Source organism: Bactrocera tryoni, chromosome 4 (genome assembly GCF_016617805.1).
Source record: "Bactrocera tryoni isolate S06 chromosome 4, CSIRO_BtryS06_freeze2, whole genome shotgun sequence".
Classification (NCBI taxonomy): domain Eukaryota; kingdom Metazoa; phylum Arthropoda; class Insecta; order Diptera; family Tephritidae; genus Bactrocera; species Bactrocera tryoni.
In genome coordinates this window covers 10881110-10903197 of record NC_052502.1, presented here as the reverse complement: position 1 = coordinate 10903197, position 22088 = coordinate 10881110, and the positions used below count along the sequence as shown (strand labels likewise).

At 37.8% G+C, this 22088-nt stretch overlaps 1 protein-coding gene across 2 annotated transcripts in view; it reads left to right on the top strand.

Annotated features, from left to right (window-relative positions):
- The window catches only part of LOC120775638 (gastrin/cholecystokinin type B receptor-like), a 127902-nt gene that overhangs the window by 100070 nt on the left and 5744 nt on the right, over window positions 1-22088 (top strand). The window contains exons 4-5 of one of the 2 annotated variants that reach the window (XM_040105892.1): window positions 11844-12228; window positions 14129-14685. The exons of the other annotated variant lie outside the window; for it this stretch is intronic. Of the exons in view, the coding sequence (XP_039961826.1) occupies window positions 11844-12228; window positions 14129-14528 (785 nt within the window). The 3' untranslated portion in view covers window positions 14529-14685. Of the gene's footprint in view, window positions 1-11843; window positions 12229-14128; window positions 14686-22088 lie in introns of those variants that run through there. 2 annotated transcript variants of the gene reach the window in all.

The window sequence follows — 22088 nt, the reverse complement described above, 5'->3', positions numbered from 1 at the left end:
AGTTACCAATAATATCACCTGGAGCCCATTGCAGGTTCATGATGAAATTCCTTTGGTGAAACTCTTAGGTTCTTTTAGAAAATCCTACCTTGTCAGCACACTCTTTGTCTAAACATGAAGGCTTACTTTATTTGCTGTAATTTCTGCTTGAAAGACACTGTATTTGTCTGGTAGATGGAAAGCTGATATTGCTGGAAAGACACCACCTCCCACTCAATTATCTAATTAAGAACCATCCGTATAGATGCTTATCCCTGCCTACAAGTCCCCCTTGTACGCTTTTCCCAAGCTTCTCTGGAAGAAAAGGCATTATTGGTGACCGAATTTACATAAGTTCAGTTCTATAGGATTACAGAAATTCGGTAGAAATGGCAACTTCTTAAGTACCTTAAAATGCTCCTTATAACAGGCGACTAATAAGAAGAACTTGAATCTAAGAGCTGACTTCGCTGTCAGTTACTTCCATGCTTACATATGTCTGTTGACAGTAAATTAAAAATGACGTTTACTATCTGACTTGATGTTGTTCTTCTCCATTAATGCCTATACACTAATCTTTTTGAATGCTTTCCATGCGGCGTACCGCGTATTTCTTTACTGGCCACCATAACAATAGTATTGATTTGATCTCAGACTAACCAGTAAAGATGGCGAGATATTCGTTCGCATGAGATTTGAAAAAGAGTCGCTAGAATTGAATTCATACATATAATATATACATATTATAAAAGAAGAATAAGGAACAATTCTAAATACCATAAAATAATCCTTGTAAAGGTCATACCTAAAATTATCAGAGAGCTTTTCGTAAATTTTACAAACCAGTGCTCTAAAATGGATTAAAAATATTTAAAATATGTACATACTTTTCCGGATAACATTAAAATACTTGCCACAAACTGCAGGAGAATACCCCTTGAAATGTGAAAGAACGCTGATAACCGACGCTCAAAGTACCATGTTCAAATTACGGAATCATTTTTCATACCTGTTGAGCTAACTGTGGAAAGCGCGAAGAAAGAAATCTCAAATCCAATGCTATATAAGAAATGTTACATCGCTGCACCCTGAAAAACCACCATCTACGAACTAATTAGAGCTTTTACGTATGCCTTCTAATATGAGAGATCAAACCCGGTCAATAAAATTTGTGTTTTTTTTGCTATACTTGGGATCACCAAAATATTAAGTGATCCATTTCGAGGCTCCCTACTTGAAAGATAGAACATTCTTTCGCATTTATTTTTTTTATAGATAATCTCTTTCAGATGTTGGCCGCAACTACGTCTCAGATGGTCCATCCATTGAGTGCAATTTTCGATGACTCGTTAGAGCATTTCAACTGGTAACTGGCCAGTGACATGCGCGATGTTTTGCTCCAATACGTGATTCGAAGCGAAATCGCATAGACTTTAGGCTTTACAATTCCACAGAGGAAAAAGTCTAAGGATGTGATATCATACGATATTAGTGGGCAACGAACTAACCTAAAAGGTGAAATAATCCGCGCTTCTAAGTATTCTCTCAATAAATCCATTGCATGATGCGGTGTGGCGCCTACATCACGAACTTCAATATCAGACATCAAACAGTCGTTTATAATGGTGCGATAATGGCGGCCATCGATTATTACGATCTCACCAGCATCTTTTTTGAAGAAATATGAACCGATGATTCCACAAACCACAACAAACGTTGTTTTTTCTAGATGAAATGGCAGCTGTTAAATCTTTTCAGGTTGCTCCTCGTCTCAAATGCGGAAATTTTCGCTTGAGTATGCACCCATTCGGCCATAAATGGATCTCATCGATTTTTGGTTCGATACCGTCGGATCTTCTCGAAACTTTTCAAGGGCCCATAGAGGGAAGGGATGTCGCTTGGGAAGGTCGAGCGACTTTCAATGTTGGATCTCGACGTAAAATGCGTCAAGTCGTTCCATACGTCAGTCTGAGTTGCTGCGAACGGTGCCGAATCGATTCTCCACGGTATTCGTGTACACTCTCAGCTATTGCTGCTATACTTTCTTCACTTCGTGCTGCACGTCGTGATCTATTCGGTCAAATATTAAGCAATAATGAATGCTGGATCTCAAGATGGGTGATGGTGTTGCGAATAGTGCGCTCAGTAGTCCGATTATGTTGACCATAAGTTGAGCGAAGTACGCGTAACACCTTCCTTACAGAAAGTGAATTTCTTAATAAAATATTACGATTTGTAAAGATTGTTCAGGGGTAAGTCTTTTCGAGATGAAATGTCAAACAATATTGAACAAAAATAACATGACAGCTTGACACGAATCAAGATCTGTCAAAAAAAAGCTATTGAAAAGTACATACATCTACTTGGCGCACCTGTTACAAGATGATTTGGTTTTGGGGACTGAATCCTTTGAGGGTGTATAGACTTTTGCAACATGGCAGTGGTAACTGTAGCCAAAGACGTCATCGAGAATGCATTGCTTCAAGTGTCAAGTGGTCTTCCAAATTAGCGACAATATACGTGTATACTTTATTGTGAGCTCGTCTAAAATTGTTTATGTTCCGATGCTATCAGTCTGAAAAAGAACATACCAAATATCTTTTCACGTTGCTTCTGATATTATTTTAAGCTCATTATCTGCGATAAAAATTACACCAGAATAAGTGCGCATATCAGTGATTGTCTCAGTAATTCAACTTAAACAAAAGCTTTACTGATTTTCGTCGGCTTCAAAATCAGTGAAAGACTTTATGCACTCCTCTATAGTCTTTCAAGAACCGAGTGCAAATAATGTGGTAACAAGACTCTGAAAAAATAAACTCGTCTCACGTGTTTTTTCATGGCTATACTACTTATACACAAAACAATATATGTATAAGTTAAAACTTTTCAAATTCTATAAATAACTTAACCCACAGACCGCCTTGACCGACTTGAGCCACATTCGCTTGCCACTGTAGCATTCGCAAGCAATCGTGTGCGCTTAATTATACATTCAACACCGTCACTGGTGTCTGGCAACTTCAAAGTCAAAACAACAACTTTGGCAAAGAAAAGTGAGAAGCGAAAAATAGAAATACTGAATAGCACAAATTCTTCGGCAACAGAAAATTTTAACTTTCACTAACTGCATTAAATTTTGGTCTCAAGCCAAAGCTTACATTTCGGCGAAGTACGAAATAAAGAGCAAACATTTCGTGACTGCCGAAAAATGGCATATTTGCGTGCAAATATTCGGGCATATTTATTCCATATGCTTAACTGCACAAATTTTTCAGCGCGAATTTTAAGTAAGTAATCAATTTATCTAAGACGTGCCTCCTTTACAGCCAGCTGTGTTGAATCTGGGGGAATTTTACGAATGGATTTCCGTAAGGGTTGGCGGTGACTTGTATTTATTGCGCTCAACAGCCGAGCAGGAAGCGGCAAAGCTGCCAATTTTTCACCACATTTTCTTTCTCTGCGCAGACAAACAAAGTAGAAATTGAAAAATTCCACACATTTTCGTTGGCGAAGAAGCCAAGAAGCTGCGAAGCCGCGGAATGGGTAAACGTGCCGCTCAGCACTTCTGCGGTATTTGTATCAATTTGGCTTCGAGCAAACGAGTTTTCAATGTGCAAATCTGCTTTGAAAATTAATATGCGCACACAGCTGTTTACAGCTACTCCACCGCCGCAGGCTACAAGCTTACGCTGACAATGCGCTTACAAAGTGAACACAGTGATTTGTGTTTATGCTTTTCATATGCGCGCAAGTGAGCGTTTAAGCACAGCTGACGCCACAATAGATTTATAAATCGCTGTGATTTGTAGCACTCAATTGCTTCTCGCTCATCCATGCCGCAAATATATTTTATATTTACAAATCTGTGTGTGTTTGTTGTTGGTTGAAGTGTAGCCGGCTGTTGGCAATGACTGTTTTTGCTGCATTGCAAGCGTTTTTCACATGAATAAAACATAATTTACAGAACACAAGCTAATATTTGTTTATTTCGGTTAATCAATTGCATATGTGTGTGTGTGTATATACGTGTATTTATGTCATTTATGACTTTCGCAAACTGGAAATATACAAATAATAGCTAGTTTAGGCTTTACAAAAGTCACTTCACTTCATTGGAAGAAGAGAGAGTGTAGAGAGAAATGTTGGTTTTACCACTAATGAGGGAAGAAGACAGATTCAGTATAAGCTTAGCATTAGTCGTCTCAATTTATGCTGCTTTAGACATAAGAAATGACAATTTATGCAAGAGCTAGACCTATGTTATGGAAGTGCTTCATCAGCTGAGTCTGAGTTTATCCCTAGGGAGATTGATTGCATATTTAAACCTGCTGAGGTTATAACCCCACATTGGCAACTTGGCATGCTGCATGTCTTGTAATTGTTTTTCCTTGTGGAGCAGCAGTGAAGGGTTCAGGTCTTACCCTGTTAATGGTTGCCGCTACTAGATGTCAGCTGACAGCTGTAGTTTACCTACAATTCTCATTTTAATTTGCCACCGCATCGCGCATCACTCATACGCCCTGGCATACACTAAGTTATGTAAGCTTGTATGGTACTGTCCTGCATGACGTCAGCCGTTTCAAATATTGGCTTCTGGCAATTTATGTGAATAAACCAATTACACTGGCCTACAAAAAAAAATTATTTGGTTTGGTGCAGCTCTGTGCGCATGAGTATTCGGTGTAGTAGGTAGGATGAACCACATTCCCGCTACTAGATGTTTTTTTCTTCTTTCTTATGAACAAGAGCTGATATGGAAAATGTGACTTGTTTCCTCGTATCAACTCACAAAATACGTCCAAAATCAGGTATAAAATCTTAGGCACCAAAATAAAGTGTAGGCCAATGTAGGAGGAGATTGCTTTAAGTGCCGCTTGACTGTCGTTAAGTATGTTTATGCGTTCGTGGCGATAGTTGCGTTGGAAGTTTATTCCTATGCATTTTTGCCTGCAAAATACTCAGAAAACTTCCTATAGGAATAGAGAGTTTGGTGCATCGCGACCTCTGCACCGATTCTCTACGACGTTTTCGAGCCGCCAGTGTGCCATTTGATTGTACTATCGCTAAGTAGTAGCTCCAGAGTGAAATCATTCAATTCAACTTTGCTGACAAGCGTAACCTTGAACTTCTTGGTGAAGTTAACTCTTTTTTTATGCTGTCGCTTCTGAGAAAGGCCAATGATATTGTACCACTTAACTTTTTCATCCGCTGGGACGAGATTACCTTACCTCTACCTCTTCCTACTGCAGGCATTTGTAGTAGGGTGTGAGCTCAAACATGATTTCAAGTCCTGCCGTCGGAAAAATGCGCATTGCAGATACATGGGCAGCTTCGATAGTTGTAGCCCTACCGAATTTAGTGACACACAAGTGCAGAGGTCTTAACCAAGTTTAATGCGATGGGTTTTATATAACGAATCTTTCAGGTATCATCTGCAAATGTGGCGATTCTGCAGGCTGGCTGTAACGTAATACATATTGCCCCTGCTTGATTCTGAAGTCGCGATGGCTCAGGTAAGAGGCAACTAGGTCAGTCGTATAATGTGTAAAGAGAAGTTGTATTTATGAAGTAAGCCATCATAACATACTCTATCGTACGCCTGGGTCATGCCAAGAAAAACAGCTATGCAAATGTGCTTTTCTTCCAGAGCATTTTCTATTATGATTGTTATTCGTTGAACTCGATGAACGATTCGGAATGTTGAGATCTAAATCCAAATTGATTGGTATAACGCCCTCATATTCAATTATAGTCTTCTTAGAATTACAGCTTTGAGTAGCTTTAGCAAAATAGGCAAAAGTGAGATTAAATCATATGGCGAGACCTCTTGTAGGCTTTTCCCAGGTTTTTGAACCATTTTGATTTCAGTTAGCCTCGATGACAATGGGACATATTTGCGATTTAATGAAGTGTTTGTTTTCGCATTTGAGCCGAAGATATTCATGTAGGAAAGTAACATCTTACTTAGTGGTTAATCTCCAGCTCCGACAGTCCCTGGAAAAGTACTTTCTGTCAAACACCTACTAACTAATGAATATACTGTTGGATTTGTGCAAGGCGAAAATTTGTGACCTACTTCAAACGCATATTTTTTTACACCTTCTACTCTCTTTGACTCTGGCAAATGAATCTACTAAGCTTTAAATGTTGTAAACATGAAAGCGAGATCTTCATTTTAAAGCTTTCCTTAAAGGAATGAAGTGTCAAAAGCACTTACAATTTAATTGCAAATTTTAGTAATCGCATGTAAGCCTTTCTCCGAAACAGCAGTAATTGCCTTATGCTTATATAAACAAATGCGTACGTATGTATGTATGTATCAGACATTAAGACAAAATGAGATTCAATTGCTAAACAAAGATTGTGTTAACTCTAATGAAGTACATTTGTATATCTACATAACTACTATAAATATCATTTGCACTTCAGGACAAGTACTCTGGAGCAATTAAGCAAAAAGTAACGTATACGTCATGGTGTCTCACCAGAGTAGAGTATATGCAGCTGCTGCTTAAATAAGTCTATAGGTATAGATACGTTCACGTGGAAATTTGTCATTTCACGCTTCAAAAGCCCTCAAACTAGTGACAGGAGTGTCTGTGAGCGTTGAAAGCGTCAACATTTTGAACACGAGCCAACTGAAACAGCCTGCAGGTAGTTACGGTGCGTCTTTTTCGCAAGAAATATACCTGACATACACACATATATACAAATCTAAGCAGACTTAAGGCATTAAAAGCGTGTTGATGCCAAAATTTGCTTGAATTATTGTTTGTACGGCAAAAGAGGCTGAAGAAGTCTTTGCACTGCAGCGCTAATCATATTTAATCAGCGTAAGCCGGCAAATCATTTCACGGCCGACTGGTTTTTGAGCATGAAATAGCCAATAACATTAAACCCAAAATAAGCTCGTTACGTTGCGCATCATCAGCCTTCAACTATTTTATACCATAATTGCGAAAACTTGTAAGCAACAAAGAGCTGCCGGCACTTATAATTATAAGAGAAAAGTAGGCACTCCAGGAGCTGTTTGCTATTGACAGTAAAAAATATGAAATAAAAGCATTTTCACGATTGAAGATGAAGGTGAAGGTAAATGTTTAACGAACGATTGTGTATAGGAGAGCGGAAAAATTATTTTAAATCAATAAATACTTGTAGTATATTAAATTTTTAAAGATAGTAAAGTACATATAGTGTATTAGATGTAAAATGTAAATTTTTTTTAAGCTGGTGTTGTAAAATTGGAAGTTTTACAGCACATTAGAACGAGGTATGTATAGTGATAGTGGAAAATAATCAGATTTTGTCCAATACAAATATTTTCAAGAAATAGTAACTCAATACTAAATTGTATTAGTAATCGTTTCTCCGAAAAAATCCATGATTTTTTTGCTTCCATTGAGAGTACAATAAATTTTTTTCTAGACAGTATTTCTGCATTTAATAAGCTTAAATCAATCTTTGCCTAATATAAGAAAGAGCCAGTACAATTTGCGAAGATGCTGGAGCATTTCCCTATAACTTTTATGTTCATAACTAACACAATGACTGTTGTAAGGGAGACCTACTGTTGAATATATACTACCATCATTTTTCAAACACAGTTAAATTGTTTCCTTTTGCTTTTGTTGGCGTACTTGGATCAAATCGGCCAAGTTATTTTATAGTTGAATGTGTAGTTGTAGTCCAGTTTAGGATAGCTGATCACAGTATTCATCATCTACGTAGTCGCACATTACTATGATCAGATAACATAACTGTCGAGCTAATTGAAAAGAGAGTGCGGAATATGGTCTTGCAGTTGCTATTATAACATATGATATATTACTTTAGATATGGCATACTATAATTTACATATGGTATACCACCACGGCTGATAGGAGGCTGCTTTATATATTTCTGGCCAAGGCAACACTAAGTGTTGCCACGTGCAATCTGACATTTCCATTGGAAATTTTGACATTTTTTAGCATAACATCACTCAGAACGTTTTGTCATTTAATCGTGAATTGTTTTATTTACAGGGAATTAAAAAATTCATCTCGGCCAAAAAATGGAATTAACTCGTGAGCATTTTCGTGCGATCATTTTTCACAACTTTCGACGTGGAATTTCACGACAAAAGTGCATCGTTGAACTAAAATCTTTGTATGGCTAGCACCATTCTATAGCACTGTGAAAAACTGGTACAACGAATTCAATCGTGGCCGACGCTCGCTCAAAGACGAATTCCGTGAAGGTCGTCCAAAAACAGTCGTTGTGCCAGAAAATATCGATGCCGTACGTGAACTGATAATGCAAGACCGTCATGTAACATACCTTCAGATAGAGGCATGCCTATGCATTTCTCCCACCAGCATACATTCGATATTGCATGAACACCTAGCCGTAAAAAAGGTTTGTTCTCGTTGGATCCCGCACAATTTGACAATCGCTCAAAAAAAGGCTCGTGTGGATTGGTGTAAAAAAATGCTGAAAAAATACGATCGCGGTGCTCTAAAAGACGTTTATAAGATCGTCACAGTTGACGAATCATGGATCTATGCGTATGAGCCCGAAACAAAACAGCAATCGACCGTGTGGGTCTTCCAAGAAGAGCCAAATCCAACGAAAGTTGTTCGTGGAAGAAGCACTTCGAAGCAAATGGTCGCCTGTTTCTTCGGCAAAACTGGTCATGTGGCGACTGTTCCGCTTGAGCAACGTAGGACGGTCAATTCTGAGTGGTACACCACCATTTGTTTGCCTGAAGTCTTCGGAGAAATTCGAAAAACGAACAAGAGAAGACGAATCATTGTGCACCATGACAATGTGAGCTCTCACACATCGGATCAAATCAGCGCCTTTTTGACCGGCCAAAACGTCGAATTGATGGGTCATCCGCCATTACAGCAGCCCTGACTTGGCACCCAATGACTTCTTTTTATTCCCACACATCAAGAAAATAATGCGTGGTCAACGATTTTCGTCGCCAGAAGATGCTGTTGAAGCATTCAAAAACCATGTTTTGGAAGTGTCTCAATCGGAGTGGAAAAAGTGCTTCGAAAATTGGTTTGAGCGCATGCAAAAGTGTATAAATCTTGATGGAGAATATTTTGAAAAACAATAAACCCATTTTCGTTAATAAATATTCCTATTGTCATTATTAGGCCAGAAATATATATAGCAGCCCTCGTATATATTGCTTTATTAAAAATGATGGCCAATAAGGGCTGCGTGCGTTCCAGCCAACGAGTCCCAACTGAAATAAGTGCCTAATTGGCAAATTTGTTAAAGGAAAATGGAAGCAATCCTTCCTGAGCTCTACGATCTCTACATCTCACAGCTACATTTAGATACCCATCTTCATATATGGTGATATTACTACGTATAACCAAATTAACTCTTACTTCAGCATCTAAATTCCGTTAATGCGCTAGCTGAAACTTGTGTTCTTTGGTTTACATACCATCTGGTCAAATTTGACCAGAAAAAAAACTACAATTTCAGACACTATACCAAAGCTTAATACAATTTTCCAAACAATTGTGACAAGCCTCGTCCTCGGATGGCCGTCTGTGCTTTCGGCGAATTTAGTTTTTTCGGTTATGGCTCAATTTTGAAGTTCTATCCATTATATTGTTGGATAGTTTTGACATCATATTCATAAACCAGTCGTCTTTTTTTATAGTAGGAAGAAGCGTCGGGAACCGGAGTGCGGAAGTTTAAACCGCTAAACCTGACCCTACTGCCAACCCATATCTCTCCCACGGAACCACCGGATTAAGTATTAGATCATGGGAGAGAAAAAGACATTCATTGTTTATCAATCCACGACAGACGTCCGGTATCAGCCTATGGGTCCATCGCCCTTTGAGTGAGATTTGTCACCGTTGCTGCCACATTGTGATGCCTTCGGCTCTCTCCTCTTTTTTTTAAGCCTACAGTCGGCTCTGATAGCTGTCCAATCGAGCAAATTCGTATCCCTGAATGTCATTGGGCAGCATACTAGCTAGAACTTAAGCAGCTTTGCATGAAATTGTTCGGAGAGCTCTTGTTACACGTAAAGCAGTGAGCCTATGCACAGCGTGTATTTGTTTTGCACATGCTTTTATATCTAGTACATATCTATATTGGTTCTGCATATAAAATTATGGAACTCATTGATTTGTTGGCTGGAACGCACGCATCCCTTATTGGCAATCATTTTTGATAAAGCAAATAAACGGCAGGTGTACCTTAAATTTAAGACTACCATTTTTTGCTCAACCAACTCTAAACTCATGATAGCAAACTATTGACACAGACCATTAATGCTATCATTGCATTTGAGCCGGAGTCCGGAGTTCATCTAGATGTTTAGCTACTGCTACCACTATGAGGTCATCCATTTTTTTCGTTGATGTATTATTAACACTCCGTCCTATAACAAAATCTATAATAGAAGACCAAGGACCGAACACTCGAGAATGTGTAGCCTGAGTCCAATAAAACGACCTCGTTTTTGATACTCTTCATACCGAAATATAAACATTCAATCTGGCTGAGTCGATCCATAACAGAAACCTCTGCTATCTGTCTGATTTTCAAGCACAATGTCTTTAACTTTTTCGATGTTTTCGTTGAATTCACCTTCATCCAATGCTTTGTGTCACTTAAATACTCGTGTTCGTGATAAAGTAGACTCCGCAAAACAATTCTGCAACCTTTTCAACGATTTCATAGTCATAATTCCACTGGAAACACTTGAAATATTTTCCAGTGGCATAAGAAACTCGTTGTTTAATTTTTTTTCATGGTAAAAATGGCCAGACAAACTTTTTGCGCCATAAACAAACAGCTGCCAACCACACACTACTGACAAATAACCTAAAATGAAGCTTAAGAAAGGTTGTAGGAAAAATTATTTATCGATTCGGTTTACACCAGCAGTATTATATGGATAATAGACTGATTCGACATACAAATGCTCCATATGACAGGACAGGTCTAATGAAGAGCACGACTGTTCCGATTTCAGTATTCAAAGTTTAGTATGTTATACATACTGCCTTACAATTACCAAGAAGCTAGTTGAGATGTGACAGCTACAGATAAACCGAGCTGTGATGTTTCTGCCGAAAGTTTCATATATTATCTTAACAGAAAGGGATAGAACAATATTGATGGCTCAGCATTATTCAAAAAAGATGTACTTGCGTCTGGTTCAATAATCATGGCAGCAGTCATTATTGCTAGGGCTGTGATGTACTTATTATGAGAGTCAGCATGTGGATATTGTTTTATGTAAATTAAATGAACTCGTTCCGAACTTGGGTTTCATAGCGAGGCATACTAATTTTAATTTGTTTGTTGGCTTCATACTGAGCACGACAGCACTCAGCCTCGGGAAAATTAACATTTCAATATGCCTTCGGCACTGTTCAAATTAGAGATTGCTACGTGCTTAATACTTGCAGAACTTTTCATATGCCAGAAAATTACCTTCACGGCTTCTTCATCCCAATCAAAATGCGCTCAGTACCTGTCAGCCACAGTAATCATTCATAATTGAAAGGCAGAGTCTATAATTGCGCCACTTTCGTTAAATCACTTCCGATTATTATTTACGCTCGCTTTCGCCGCCAGTCAAATTGCACACGGAAAGGAGTTTATCACACAATTTAACGGTACTTGACATCCATCTCTCAACAACGGCCTTCGGCTGATGGCAGTGTGAGGCGTCTTCAATTTGCATTTAAGTGTTTACGCTTGAGAATGTACACGACACCGATGCTGTCGGCACTCTCGGGCTTATGCATGTTTTCATGCCTTTTCATTCTTGGTCATTCCTGGTATTTATGCAATATTAAATTCTTAATTCATTTCAATTTCAATTGCAGACGATATCGTTTCGACGCCGGCGATTGCAACCACGGCTGTATCGCATAAGCGCAAGCTGCTGACGGCGACAGATGGACGCCGTCATTTGTATTGCATGCGTTCCGGCTCGATAAAATCACTCAATCACAACAACAACGATCGCAACGGCGGCCTAGGCAGCAGCAGCAAGAGCACATCGACGTCCTCATCGATGACGGTGATTAATGTGCCGCAGCAGCAACGTTTCAAGCTTTATCAGCAGCGCCACCAAAGCCAACAGCAGCTACATCAGCACCAACAGCAACAGCAACAGCAGCTGCAAATGTATATACAGCAGCAGGATATCGAGCGAAGTAAATCAACGTCAACACCGAGTCTGCGGTTACACGATACCGCATTAAGGAGGTAAGGCCGTGGAAAAATATATTTATTCATATTATTTATTGTTGTACACATTTCGGTGGTGATAGGTATGAATATCGCAGTAAATCGCATAGCTATGAATCGAAATGAACTACAGGCTTCTAAGTATGTGGGTCAAGTTACACAACAGAGCCACAAAGCTTACGTACTGTTAATTCTGTATCAGCAAAACTCGGGATCCCGTGATTTGCTTTATGCTTAGAAATCAAACTACAGGTATTTGCCTCATTGTTGTCATGGTAATCGCTGAATCAAGCCAAGGCATGACACAATCGTATGGAATTATTTTCCGGTACCGATAGCAACCCGGTGGTCGTTTTCCAATATTCAAGTGAATTTTTGAAAAATGTCCTAACCGAAAACCATTTCGTTTGGTGCAAATTGTGACCTCTTACAATCGGATAAAGTTCTTTGGACCACATAGCCTCAAACATCTCACGCAACACAGTTACCTTTCTTACAAGGGAATTTTTCAAGCTCTGAAAAACATTATCTACAAATGTATGTATCTTCGAAATGCGAAAAAATTACAATAACTAAATTTGTGCTATTTAATTTGCAAAAATAAGAAATGCAGTTCCCGATCCCGAAATTTCTGGACTACAAAAATTGTATTCCGAACAAAATATTTTGAGATGCTTTTTGAAACTTTTAGAAATAAAGTCCTTTGAATTCCTGATAACGAAAACATCGATCCCGAAATTTCGGGATTACAAAAATTAAATCCCGAACCTTTTTATTAGTGATAATACTTTCAGAAATAACGAAAATCGAAATCCTGTTAACGAAAACCTCGATACCAAAATTTTGAGACAGTGAAAATTTATTCTGAACCCTAACTAGTAATTTCATAAACAAAGAAAATTTAATGCCGAAATCGATAACGAAAACCTAAAACCCGAATTTTCGGAACCATAAAAAAATTGTCCGAGACCCGGACTCATAAGCAGTTACATCGAAAATAAAATGCATTTAAGCATTTATTTTAAGTCCAAAATCTCTAGTTTTCTTTCTTAAATAAATCTGGAATCTACAAATAAATTCTTACGGGATTTTAAACATCTCACTTCCTAAAAAGCCAAAAACATCGATGGAATTATTGTGAATTTAGCAAGGCTCTTTCATAAATCAAGAAAACCAAATGTCAATCCCGATATTTGAGGATTACCAACATACTTCCATATCATTATATGACAATAGAAAACTAATTCCAAACTCCAAATCTCGCGATTTTTAACATTTTCCTTCATGAAAAAATAAAACACTCGATCCCGAAATTTCGGGACTGCAAAAAATATGCCTTGATTCTGAAATTTTAGGCATATGCTTTCATAAATGAAGATATCCTAATGTCAGTCCCGATATTTCGGTATTACCAACAACTTTCATATCGTATAACACAAAATGATGACAATACAAAAAATAATATCAAAATCCAAATCTCGAGATTTTAAAAATGTGCTTTCATAAAAAAAGTAACACTCGATCCCGAAATTTCGGGACTACCCAAAATATGCCTTAATTCTGAAATATCGCATCTTCAAGCAAATGCTTCCACAAATAAAGATATCCTAAGTGAGTCCCGAAATTTCGGGATCCCCAACATACTTAGCTATCGTTTGTTTTAACGTCGACTTTTCCGCCAACGCGCCGTTGAGCCGCTGCAATCACTTTATGACACGTGCCACGCTATTTGGCGAAAACTCGATTTAAATTTAATGTAGCACATCAATAGCATTCAAAGCGAGATTTATTGCACCGCCACTACCACACACCATCCACCAATTTATCTTATAAACGCTGCCGCCACTTTTATTTGATTTCTTATACCACTTCTCTTCTTTGTTTATTTCATACACACACATGTGTGCGCTGGGCGCAGATCAAACAAAACGAAGAGTCTGGAGAGTAAGAAGCGTGTCATCAAAATGCTCTTCGTGCTGGTGTTGGAGTTCTTCATCTGCTGGACACCGTTATACATCATCAACACAGTGGCGATGTTCATCGGCCCGGTGATTTACGAATATGTGGGCTATCGATGGATACCGTTCCTGCAATTGCTCGCCTACTCAAGCAGCTGTTGTAATCCAATTACGTACTGCTTCATGAATGCGGGTTTTCGGCGCGCCTTCCTCGACACCTTCAAAGGCATCCAGCTGAGCGGTGTCTTCTTTCGACGCAAAAACTCATCCAACAACTCGGTGGCGGGAAACTCGATTATAATGGCCAACAGCGGCACCATAATGACCACAAACACGGTGCTGGACAGTCCGCGGCTCTGAGGGCAAAAGCGGCGCCGACCAGGCCCGAATTCCAAATGGCAACGACAGATGTCTGATTCGGTGTAGGCGGCTTGATTGCCTACGTGGTTGTGTGTTTCAGTGTTTCTAAGTGTATATGTGTGTTTTATGTGTAAGTGTGTGGGTGTGTGATTGTGTGGATGTGTGCTTGTGTGTGGGCGTTTGTGAAATTTATCGCAACAGATTTTAATGTTATTATCCATAATTGATATTCGCATGTATGCATGTAAGCAGCACATAGTCCTAAATTTGGCTAACAACTTAGCATAAGCTGTTATCTTAAATTAAATACTGTTATTCATCCATTCAAATGTCGGTTGTAAATATCAGCTAAAATTAATGAGAATTCATTGAAAAATTTGTTAAGAATCTAAATTATCATAAATTCAATTAAAACTCGTTTGAGCGATTTAATATTGCTGTGTGGCTGGGCAAGTGTTAATTGAAACTGAAAATTCAATTAACCCGAACATAATGCGTTGCATATACTTTGCATGTGTGTGTGCCGCTAATAAACACATACCAAAATTGTGATTTTCAAGGATGTGGCAGTCAGAGTTTCGGCGAACTAGGTTTCACATTTTGGCTTTTATATCAATCCTAATACGATTAGAGTGTACCATAACCAATAGCCAACAATAAATATGACTAATTGTCGAATGATAAACAAAATTTTACAGTTTAGCCAAATATTCCTATGTATTTGTAAGCCATGTAAATATATATGTACATTTTAAAATTGTATCTATATTTGTATGTACAGTTGTTAATTCATCCGATTGTCCATGTTACTTAAAATACATATAAACATGTACATGAGATTCGAAATCCAACAATTTTCATTCATTTTATTCCAATTCGCTTTTAAATATTAGATTAAGCAACACTTTTATTTTTATGCTGTAAATTGAATAAAATGTGAATTTAAAAAAATTAAATGTCTTTATTAATGCTATTGGAGAGGTTTTCTTAGAGGTGTCTAGGAACCTATTTTTCAGAGTACCAAACGAAAAAAAAAATTTATTTGATCCACCCTAATATGCATTGATGTTTGACGATGAATATCTCGAAAACGCTTAACTTAATCGAAAAATCATAGTAGACCATTTTTATAGAGCAGTAAATTTCCTACAAAACTGTGAATTTCATCATTCATAATAATTTTTTTTCATTGAGTTATAAAATTAATAAGAAATAAAGAATTTTTCCAAAAATAGTCAGAATTTCAACCGTTAATATCTTTTAAACGGTTGGGTTTATGAAAAAATCATAAGAGACCATATTTTAGAGCATTCAATTTCCTACAAAACCTAATTAACAAGATATTTTTTCAAGTAGTTGGAAGCGAGATATAAATTTTTCTATCTGATAATAAGAAAAAATAGAAAACCGTTAGGCGGAGGACGTTCCCGTTACAATTAAAAACTCATATTTGGAGAGGCTTTCTTAGAGGTGTCTAGGAATCTATTTTTGCGAGTACCAATTGAAAAAAAAAAAAAAAAATTTTGAATCACCCTAATATATATATATAGTATATACAAGGTCTGTCGCAAAAGAAATAGGACTATTAAAAAAACAACAAAAAATTAATATTTTTCAAAAGTTATATTTTTTTATTCAAAGTAGTTTCCTTCTGCTTCGATACAGCTTTTAGCCCGGTCAATTAGCATTTGAAATGAGTGGTTAAGGTCATTTTTCGGAATGCTCTTGAGAATATCGGTCGTCGCCTCTTGGATAGCTGAAATGTCCTGAAACCAGTGTCCTTTCATGGGCAAATGAAGTTTTCCAAATAGGTAAAAATCACAGGGTGCCAGATCAGGTGAGTAGGGCGAGTGATTAATGGTTAATATGGAGTTTTTTGTCAAAAAATCAGTGACAAGCGTCGACCGATGACACGGCGCATTATCGTGCAACAGGCGCCAGGAACCTGCCTCACGGTATTGTCGTCGAGCACGACGAATGCGTGACAAAGACGCTTCATAACACCAAGGTAAAACACAGCATTAATCGTTTGGCCAGGTGGGACGAACTTTCGGTGTACAATACCCTCGGAATCGTAAAAACAAATCAGCATTGTCTTTATTTTTGACTTCTGAAGACGACCGACATCTGATCGTCACAGAAGCCCTCACGACCTTCTTGGAATCGCTTAAACCACTCATGCACATTACTACGGGATAGGCTCTCATCACCATAAACTTTTTTCATCATTTGAAATGTTTCAGTAAACGTTTTCCCAAGTTTAAAAAAAATTTAATATTTGCTTTTTGTTCAAAATGCATTTTACGGCGGATGACCAAAAGCTGCTGTCTTTTTGAACTTTTTGATCGATAACATCGATTGTAGTTATCCAATTGTCTTAAAATTTTTACGAAATGTCAACAAGAGATCAAACTTCTTATTTCATATACCCACTAATAGGTGGCGCCACCAGAAACAGTTATATTTAAAAAGTTCTGTTTCTTTTGCGATAGACCTTGTATATTAATGCTATTAAAGACAGAGGACTGAACTGGCGAATAATGGTAAGATATGTATATATTTTACTGATTTTTGACAATTTCTTTCACATCTACATAGTATACAAGAAAATAATTTTTTTTTTGTAATTTTTCAGCCAATGGCTTTCGAACTTTTGTAGAATATACATGAATATATATTTTGACAGCTCGAGACAGACATGTTTGTTTACAGATTTGTGTAAAATTTTGTAAGCGTGTTCAGTAAGACTTCCCATTTCATTACGTCTCTTTTCACTTTGCTACAACGGTTGAAAAAATCATCTTCTCAGTTGAGGTCTCACTTCTGGCTTAATAGCTTCGTCAACAAACAAAATTGTCGAAATTGGGCTGAGTCAAATCCTCGTGGGGTTGAAGAAACGCAATTGCATCTCCGAAATTTCACCATTTGGTGCGGATTATGGTATGGCGGCATCAACGGGCTTTATAGCTTTCGAAAAGAGGCACCAAATGCCGTTACCATCAATAGCTAGCTTTATAATCAGAGCAGATTTATATGCACGAAAAATGTTGAAAACAAGCACTTATAATACGTATGACCAAAAACCCGTAAAATATGCATTCAAATACAACGCAAGCTTCAAAATTAATTAATTTTAACCAAGAAAGTTCGCATTTGCAAAATTTTCAAGTTTTCGAATACCCATTAAGTATAAGTTAATATAATTTTACACATCTGGTTCAATATCACCCCACAAATTACGAGTATTTCCCATTAACTAGACAGCTGTAGTGCTTCATGATTTTTATTCCGTTTTAATTTATCGGTTGAGAGATGGGAGTAACGATTATGAAGAATTTCCCATCTTCTACTGCCAACTCAGTTTCATATAGATGCGAAGGAGCATTGAATGATTCTGGAAATCATTCTTTCAATATAGCCGACGTCATCCAGGCGGATTTTGAACTTTTATACTCGCTGAGGCACTGCAAGTTTTTAAAGCAGCGTGGATTATTTGAATTAAATCATTTATTGGTCTTGCTACCAATCTTTTTTCCGAATATTGAGAAACGAGAAAATAGAACAATTTTTATCAAATTTGAGTGTTTTATTTAATTTTAGCAGCACGTCGTTCGTGTTGGTAGAAACTATACGCCAACAACTTTTCTCAGCATGAAATACCGAAATTTTACTAATATGAATCACAAAACTTTGATGATAGGCTCTGAGCTTTATGTACGTTCCCAACACGACACACAAATTTTTCTTCCTGACACTTCTTTCTGTTTTCAAACCTCAAAAGGTCATTCGCTGAACTGAAATTTTAAGTTTTTCCACCGATTAGGGCCACAGAGGTCTTTAAAGAGCATACTTTTCAGACGAGTTAAAAAAAAAAAATGGAGCATCACTGAGCCAAATATATCGAAAAATAAATCGGTATTGTTGAAAATAATATAGGAATGTTTTGTGGAGTCTATATTAACACGAATACGAGAATTGGAGTGCCACAAAGCATTCAGTGAAGGTTGTGAGTCATCGCAAACTTGCGACCATTCACCTCTTTTAAAGACAATAACATCGAAGGAGTTATGAAACAATGCGCGCAAGTCGTCGTATTGCTATCAGCGGGATAGAAGAGCGTCTCAAACAATGTTGGTTAAGGTTGTAAGTATGAAAAGTGCCAATGGCAGACTCGTACCAAAAAACCTGCACTTTTTGCAACTTTTTAAGTGAAGGTCGCAAAAGAGAGTCAGGAACCTACATATATCAAAGGGTTGATTATTGGTGCGAGACGTGGGTTTATGAAATGAGGTCGAAACTGTCCAACAATTTAGCAAGTGGCGCTCCAAAAATTAACCAAAACTAATGAAACCAAAAATTTGTTGAAGGCCAACTGAGCCAAGGCTTATAAAAAGGGCATGGAAAATTTTTTTAAGCATTGTCATACCAGTTTTGGCTCAAAAATTAACAACTTTGAATAGATAATAATAAAAATTTTTAAAAACGTCAACCTCTATTTTTTTTTTTGATGATTCTGAGCCAAGTTTGTCTCTTTTCATCATTCTTAACAGGAACCGTCCAATCTCAGTATCGTAGAAAGGGCTTTTTTAAGAATTGTTTTGAATGGGTTCCTTGGAGTTCAAGCATCACCCAGAGCGGAAGAAGAGTGCGATATACTTACGGAATCTACAGGGACCCCAACGCAACTTTGTTTGTGGTACTGCAATAGACTAAACTTCTCCTTTTCATATGAACCTATTTTCATATCAAACCTATGTATGTCCTGCATGTAATGAGTAAATGGCAACATTCGAAAGCGAGGCGAATTAGCAACCTGAAGTCTTCGAAATCAGTAGGCATACCGTTTGAAATCATGGGAATTCTTGGAACTAAAGTAAACCTCTATTTTGCTAAACCATTACGGATCTGTGAATCGATGATTTTCAGCTCAAATATACATATTTAGAAATTCACATTTCATTCCAAAACTCATCATTCACTCAACGTGGATATTTCGAGGAAGGAATGTAAGCGTTCCAACTTTAAAAAGCACAAAATTTGAAATGCAGCTAAAGAATTTTAGAATTTAGTATTTCATCATCAAATTAGTACCCGGTCTATTTTCCTGGTGTATTTTACAGCATGTAAAAATCCATTGAAAACACAGCACGATGTGGGCCTCGAATGAAGCTTTCGCGGAAATTTCTAGCACGATTTGAACTTAACCAGAAAAAAGTGCACCACAAAAGGCGCAGCAAAAACTATACCCGAAAATAGTTGCCAGAGTTTCATGCAACCCACGTTGCATTTCTGAGAAACATAAACAGTTTCGACTCTGCCTAATTCGTAAATATACTCTACTCTCTCTAAACATACTCTTTGAAGTTTTTGGGTAACATTCGAAGAAGTGGACTAATTCAATATAAACCGTGGAATATGGTAGCTTGCAGTTGTGGGAAGCGATTAAAGCGCCTGGTATAGAGCTGATAGTTTATGGTTATGGTTGAATGAGCTAAAATTTGTGTGAAAGCTATTTGCATTTTGATTCCTTTGGGTTCGACTGCCTTAGAAATTCTTAAATATTCTGAAGAGAGAAAGACAAAAGGCTTAAAGTTAGTTTAAAGAGGGATATGTGCTATTTTATGTTCATCTCCAGCTGCTCCATAAATAACTGACTTGATCTTTATAGAGCATGAATTGAAATTATTAGCTCGAAAATCGGATTGTTTGCCGGCAACTAAAAAACAGAATGTTGGATGCATTTATGAGGCAGTTATTGAAGCCCAACTTCGCCTATTGAGACGCTAAGATCAAGATGTAAGGGTTCTGACTGGACACTGTAAAATAGTATACACATGGTACGATTAAATATTTTGTCGGACGGAATCAACTGGTCATATTTTTCATTATTGCCCGGCTTCTGCCAAACTGAGATTGAAATTTCTCTGTAGACATACCTTTGGAGACCCCAACGAAGTGGCTGGAATTGATATTAATTGACTTAAGAAATTTGGGATGAACTCAAAACGCTTCGACGCTGTATGAGGTAATGCACCTTTAAGGAGTTTTTGGGTAACACAAAGGACAAATATTTGTCCAAGTGAGATCAATTGATTTTGGATCAACCCTAACCTAACCATCAGGCAGGTCACCATATTGACATTGTGGACAACGTTTACGTCTTTATTTCTTAGTTTTTTCAACCTGCCACAGCAGTGACATACCTGTACGTCTTGAATTATCTACTTTATTGACATTCTAATCCGATTAGGGGTCTCTAACAGCAGTTGTCTATCAACGACGACACTATTGAAGTGTGAAGCAAATTTAGCACGAAATATTTACGTTACCGTTAGATAGATGTCATTGGCTTTCAACACTACTCCCGGTTCAACTCAACATACGCTGCGCGACTCACAAAACTTTGAGTAGCGTTGTTAAATGGAGGCATGACTCCCAAATACAAACAAAAGTCATCAGTCAGCCAGCAAAAATGTCAAATAGAACTCGCTGTGCTTTTCACTTTTCACCTTCAACTGAAATATCCGTTTTGTGAAACGCACTGTTCGGTTGAGACTCTTATAAAATAAATCGCAAAAGGAAATAAAGGTCATTTGCCTCCTGTGACGAGGGTATCAAAATGCTCGATTAATTCTTCACACGCTTGTGTTGGCAGTCAACTTTTATGGTGAAAATTAAATAGTTGCAATAAAAAACTTGAACACTTTGCTTTTTTTTAGCTACTCGAATTAAGTTTGATGGAAAATTGGACACTTTTATACTTATTGAGAAAAATGTAAGGCGCCAATATAAGCTGTGGATTGAATTCTGATATAATATTGCTTAGAGTACAAATATTTCCTAGAGTACGGAACTAATTTTAGTAACAGGTCAATCGAAAAGTCCCCGGCCTGACACATAGATAGAAAATATTTGAGGTATTGCACTGCGAACTATGGTCTATTGTGCCCTCTTCTATATCACATATGGTTACAAAGGTCCAGCACTCTGAACAATTCTGTGAGCTTTCTGGGTGGGATGGAGGTGATGTGATCCCAATCAACGTAGATGGATCCAAAAGCATTGAGCCTGATTCTACAAATTGCTATCTAAAATGAGGTGTTCTGAAGTTTCCGTTTCCATATCGCAAAACCGACAGTTTAGAAAAGAGGCTATGTCTACTTTGGACAAGTGTTTCTTGAGCTTCAGTGTCCAGTATAGCGACAAGGGGATGGAAGCAGAGCGCAAAGCGGGCTAGTTCATCGGTCAGCTTATTGCCGGCTACCCCTTTATAGCCCGGCGCTCAGATCAGGTGTACTCGTTTGCAAACTGATAGACGGTCCAGTGTTCCTATACAATCCTGCACTAATAGCGATTGAGCTTCATAGGCTGAGATCGCTTTAAATGCCGCTTGAATCGCTGAGTATATCAGTACAGTGGTTGCGAGAGTTGCGGTGGAGATTGATTTCTGTACACTGACTGGATTGCTTGCTATGCGGTAACGCCATGCCTGCTCCAAAGCCTTCCGGTGCTTTCGAGCCGTCAAGGGACCACTGAATTGTGCTGATGTGAAGTTTATCC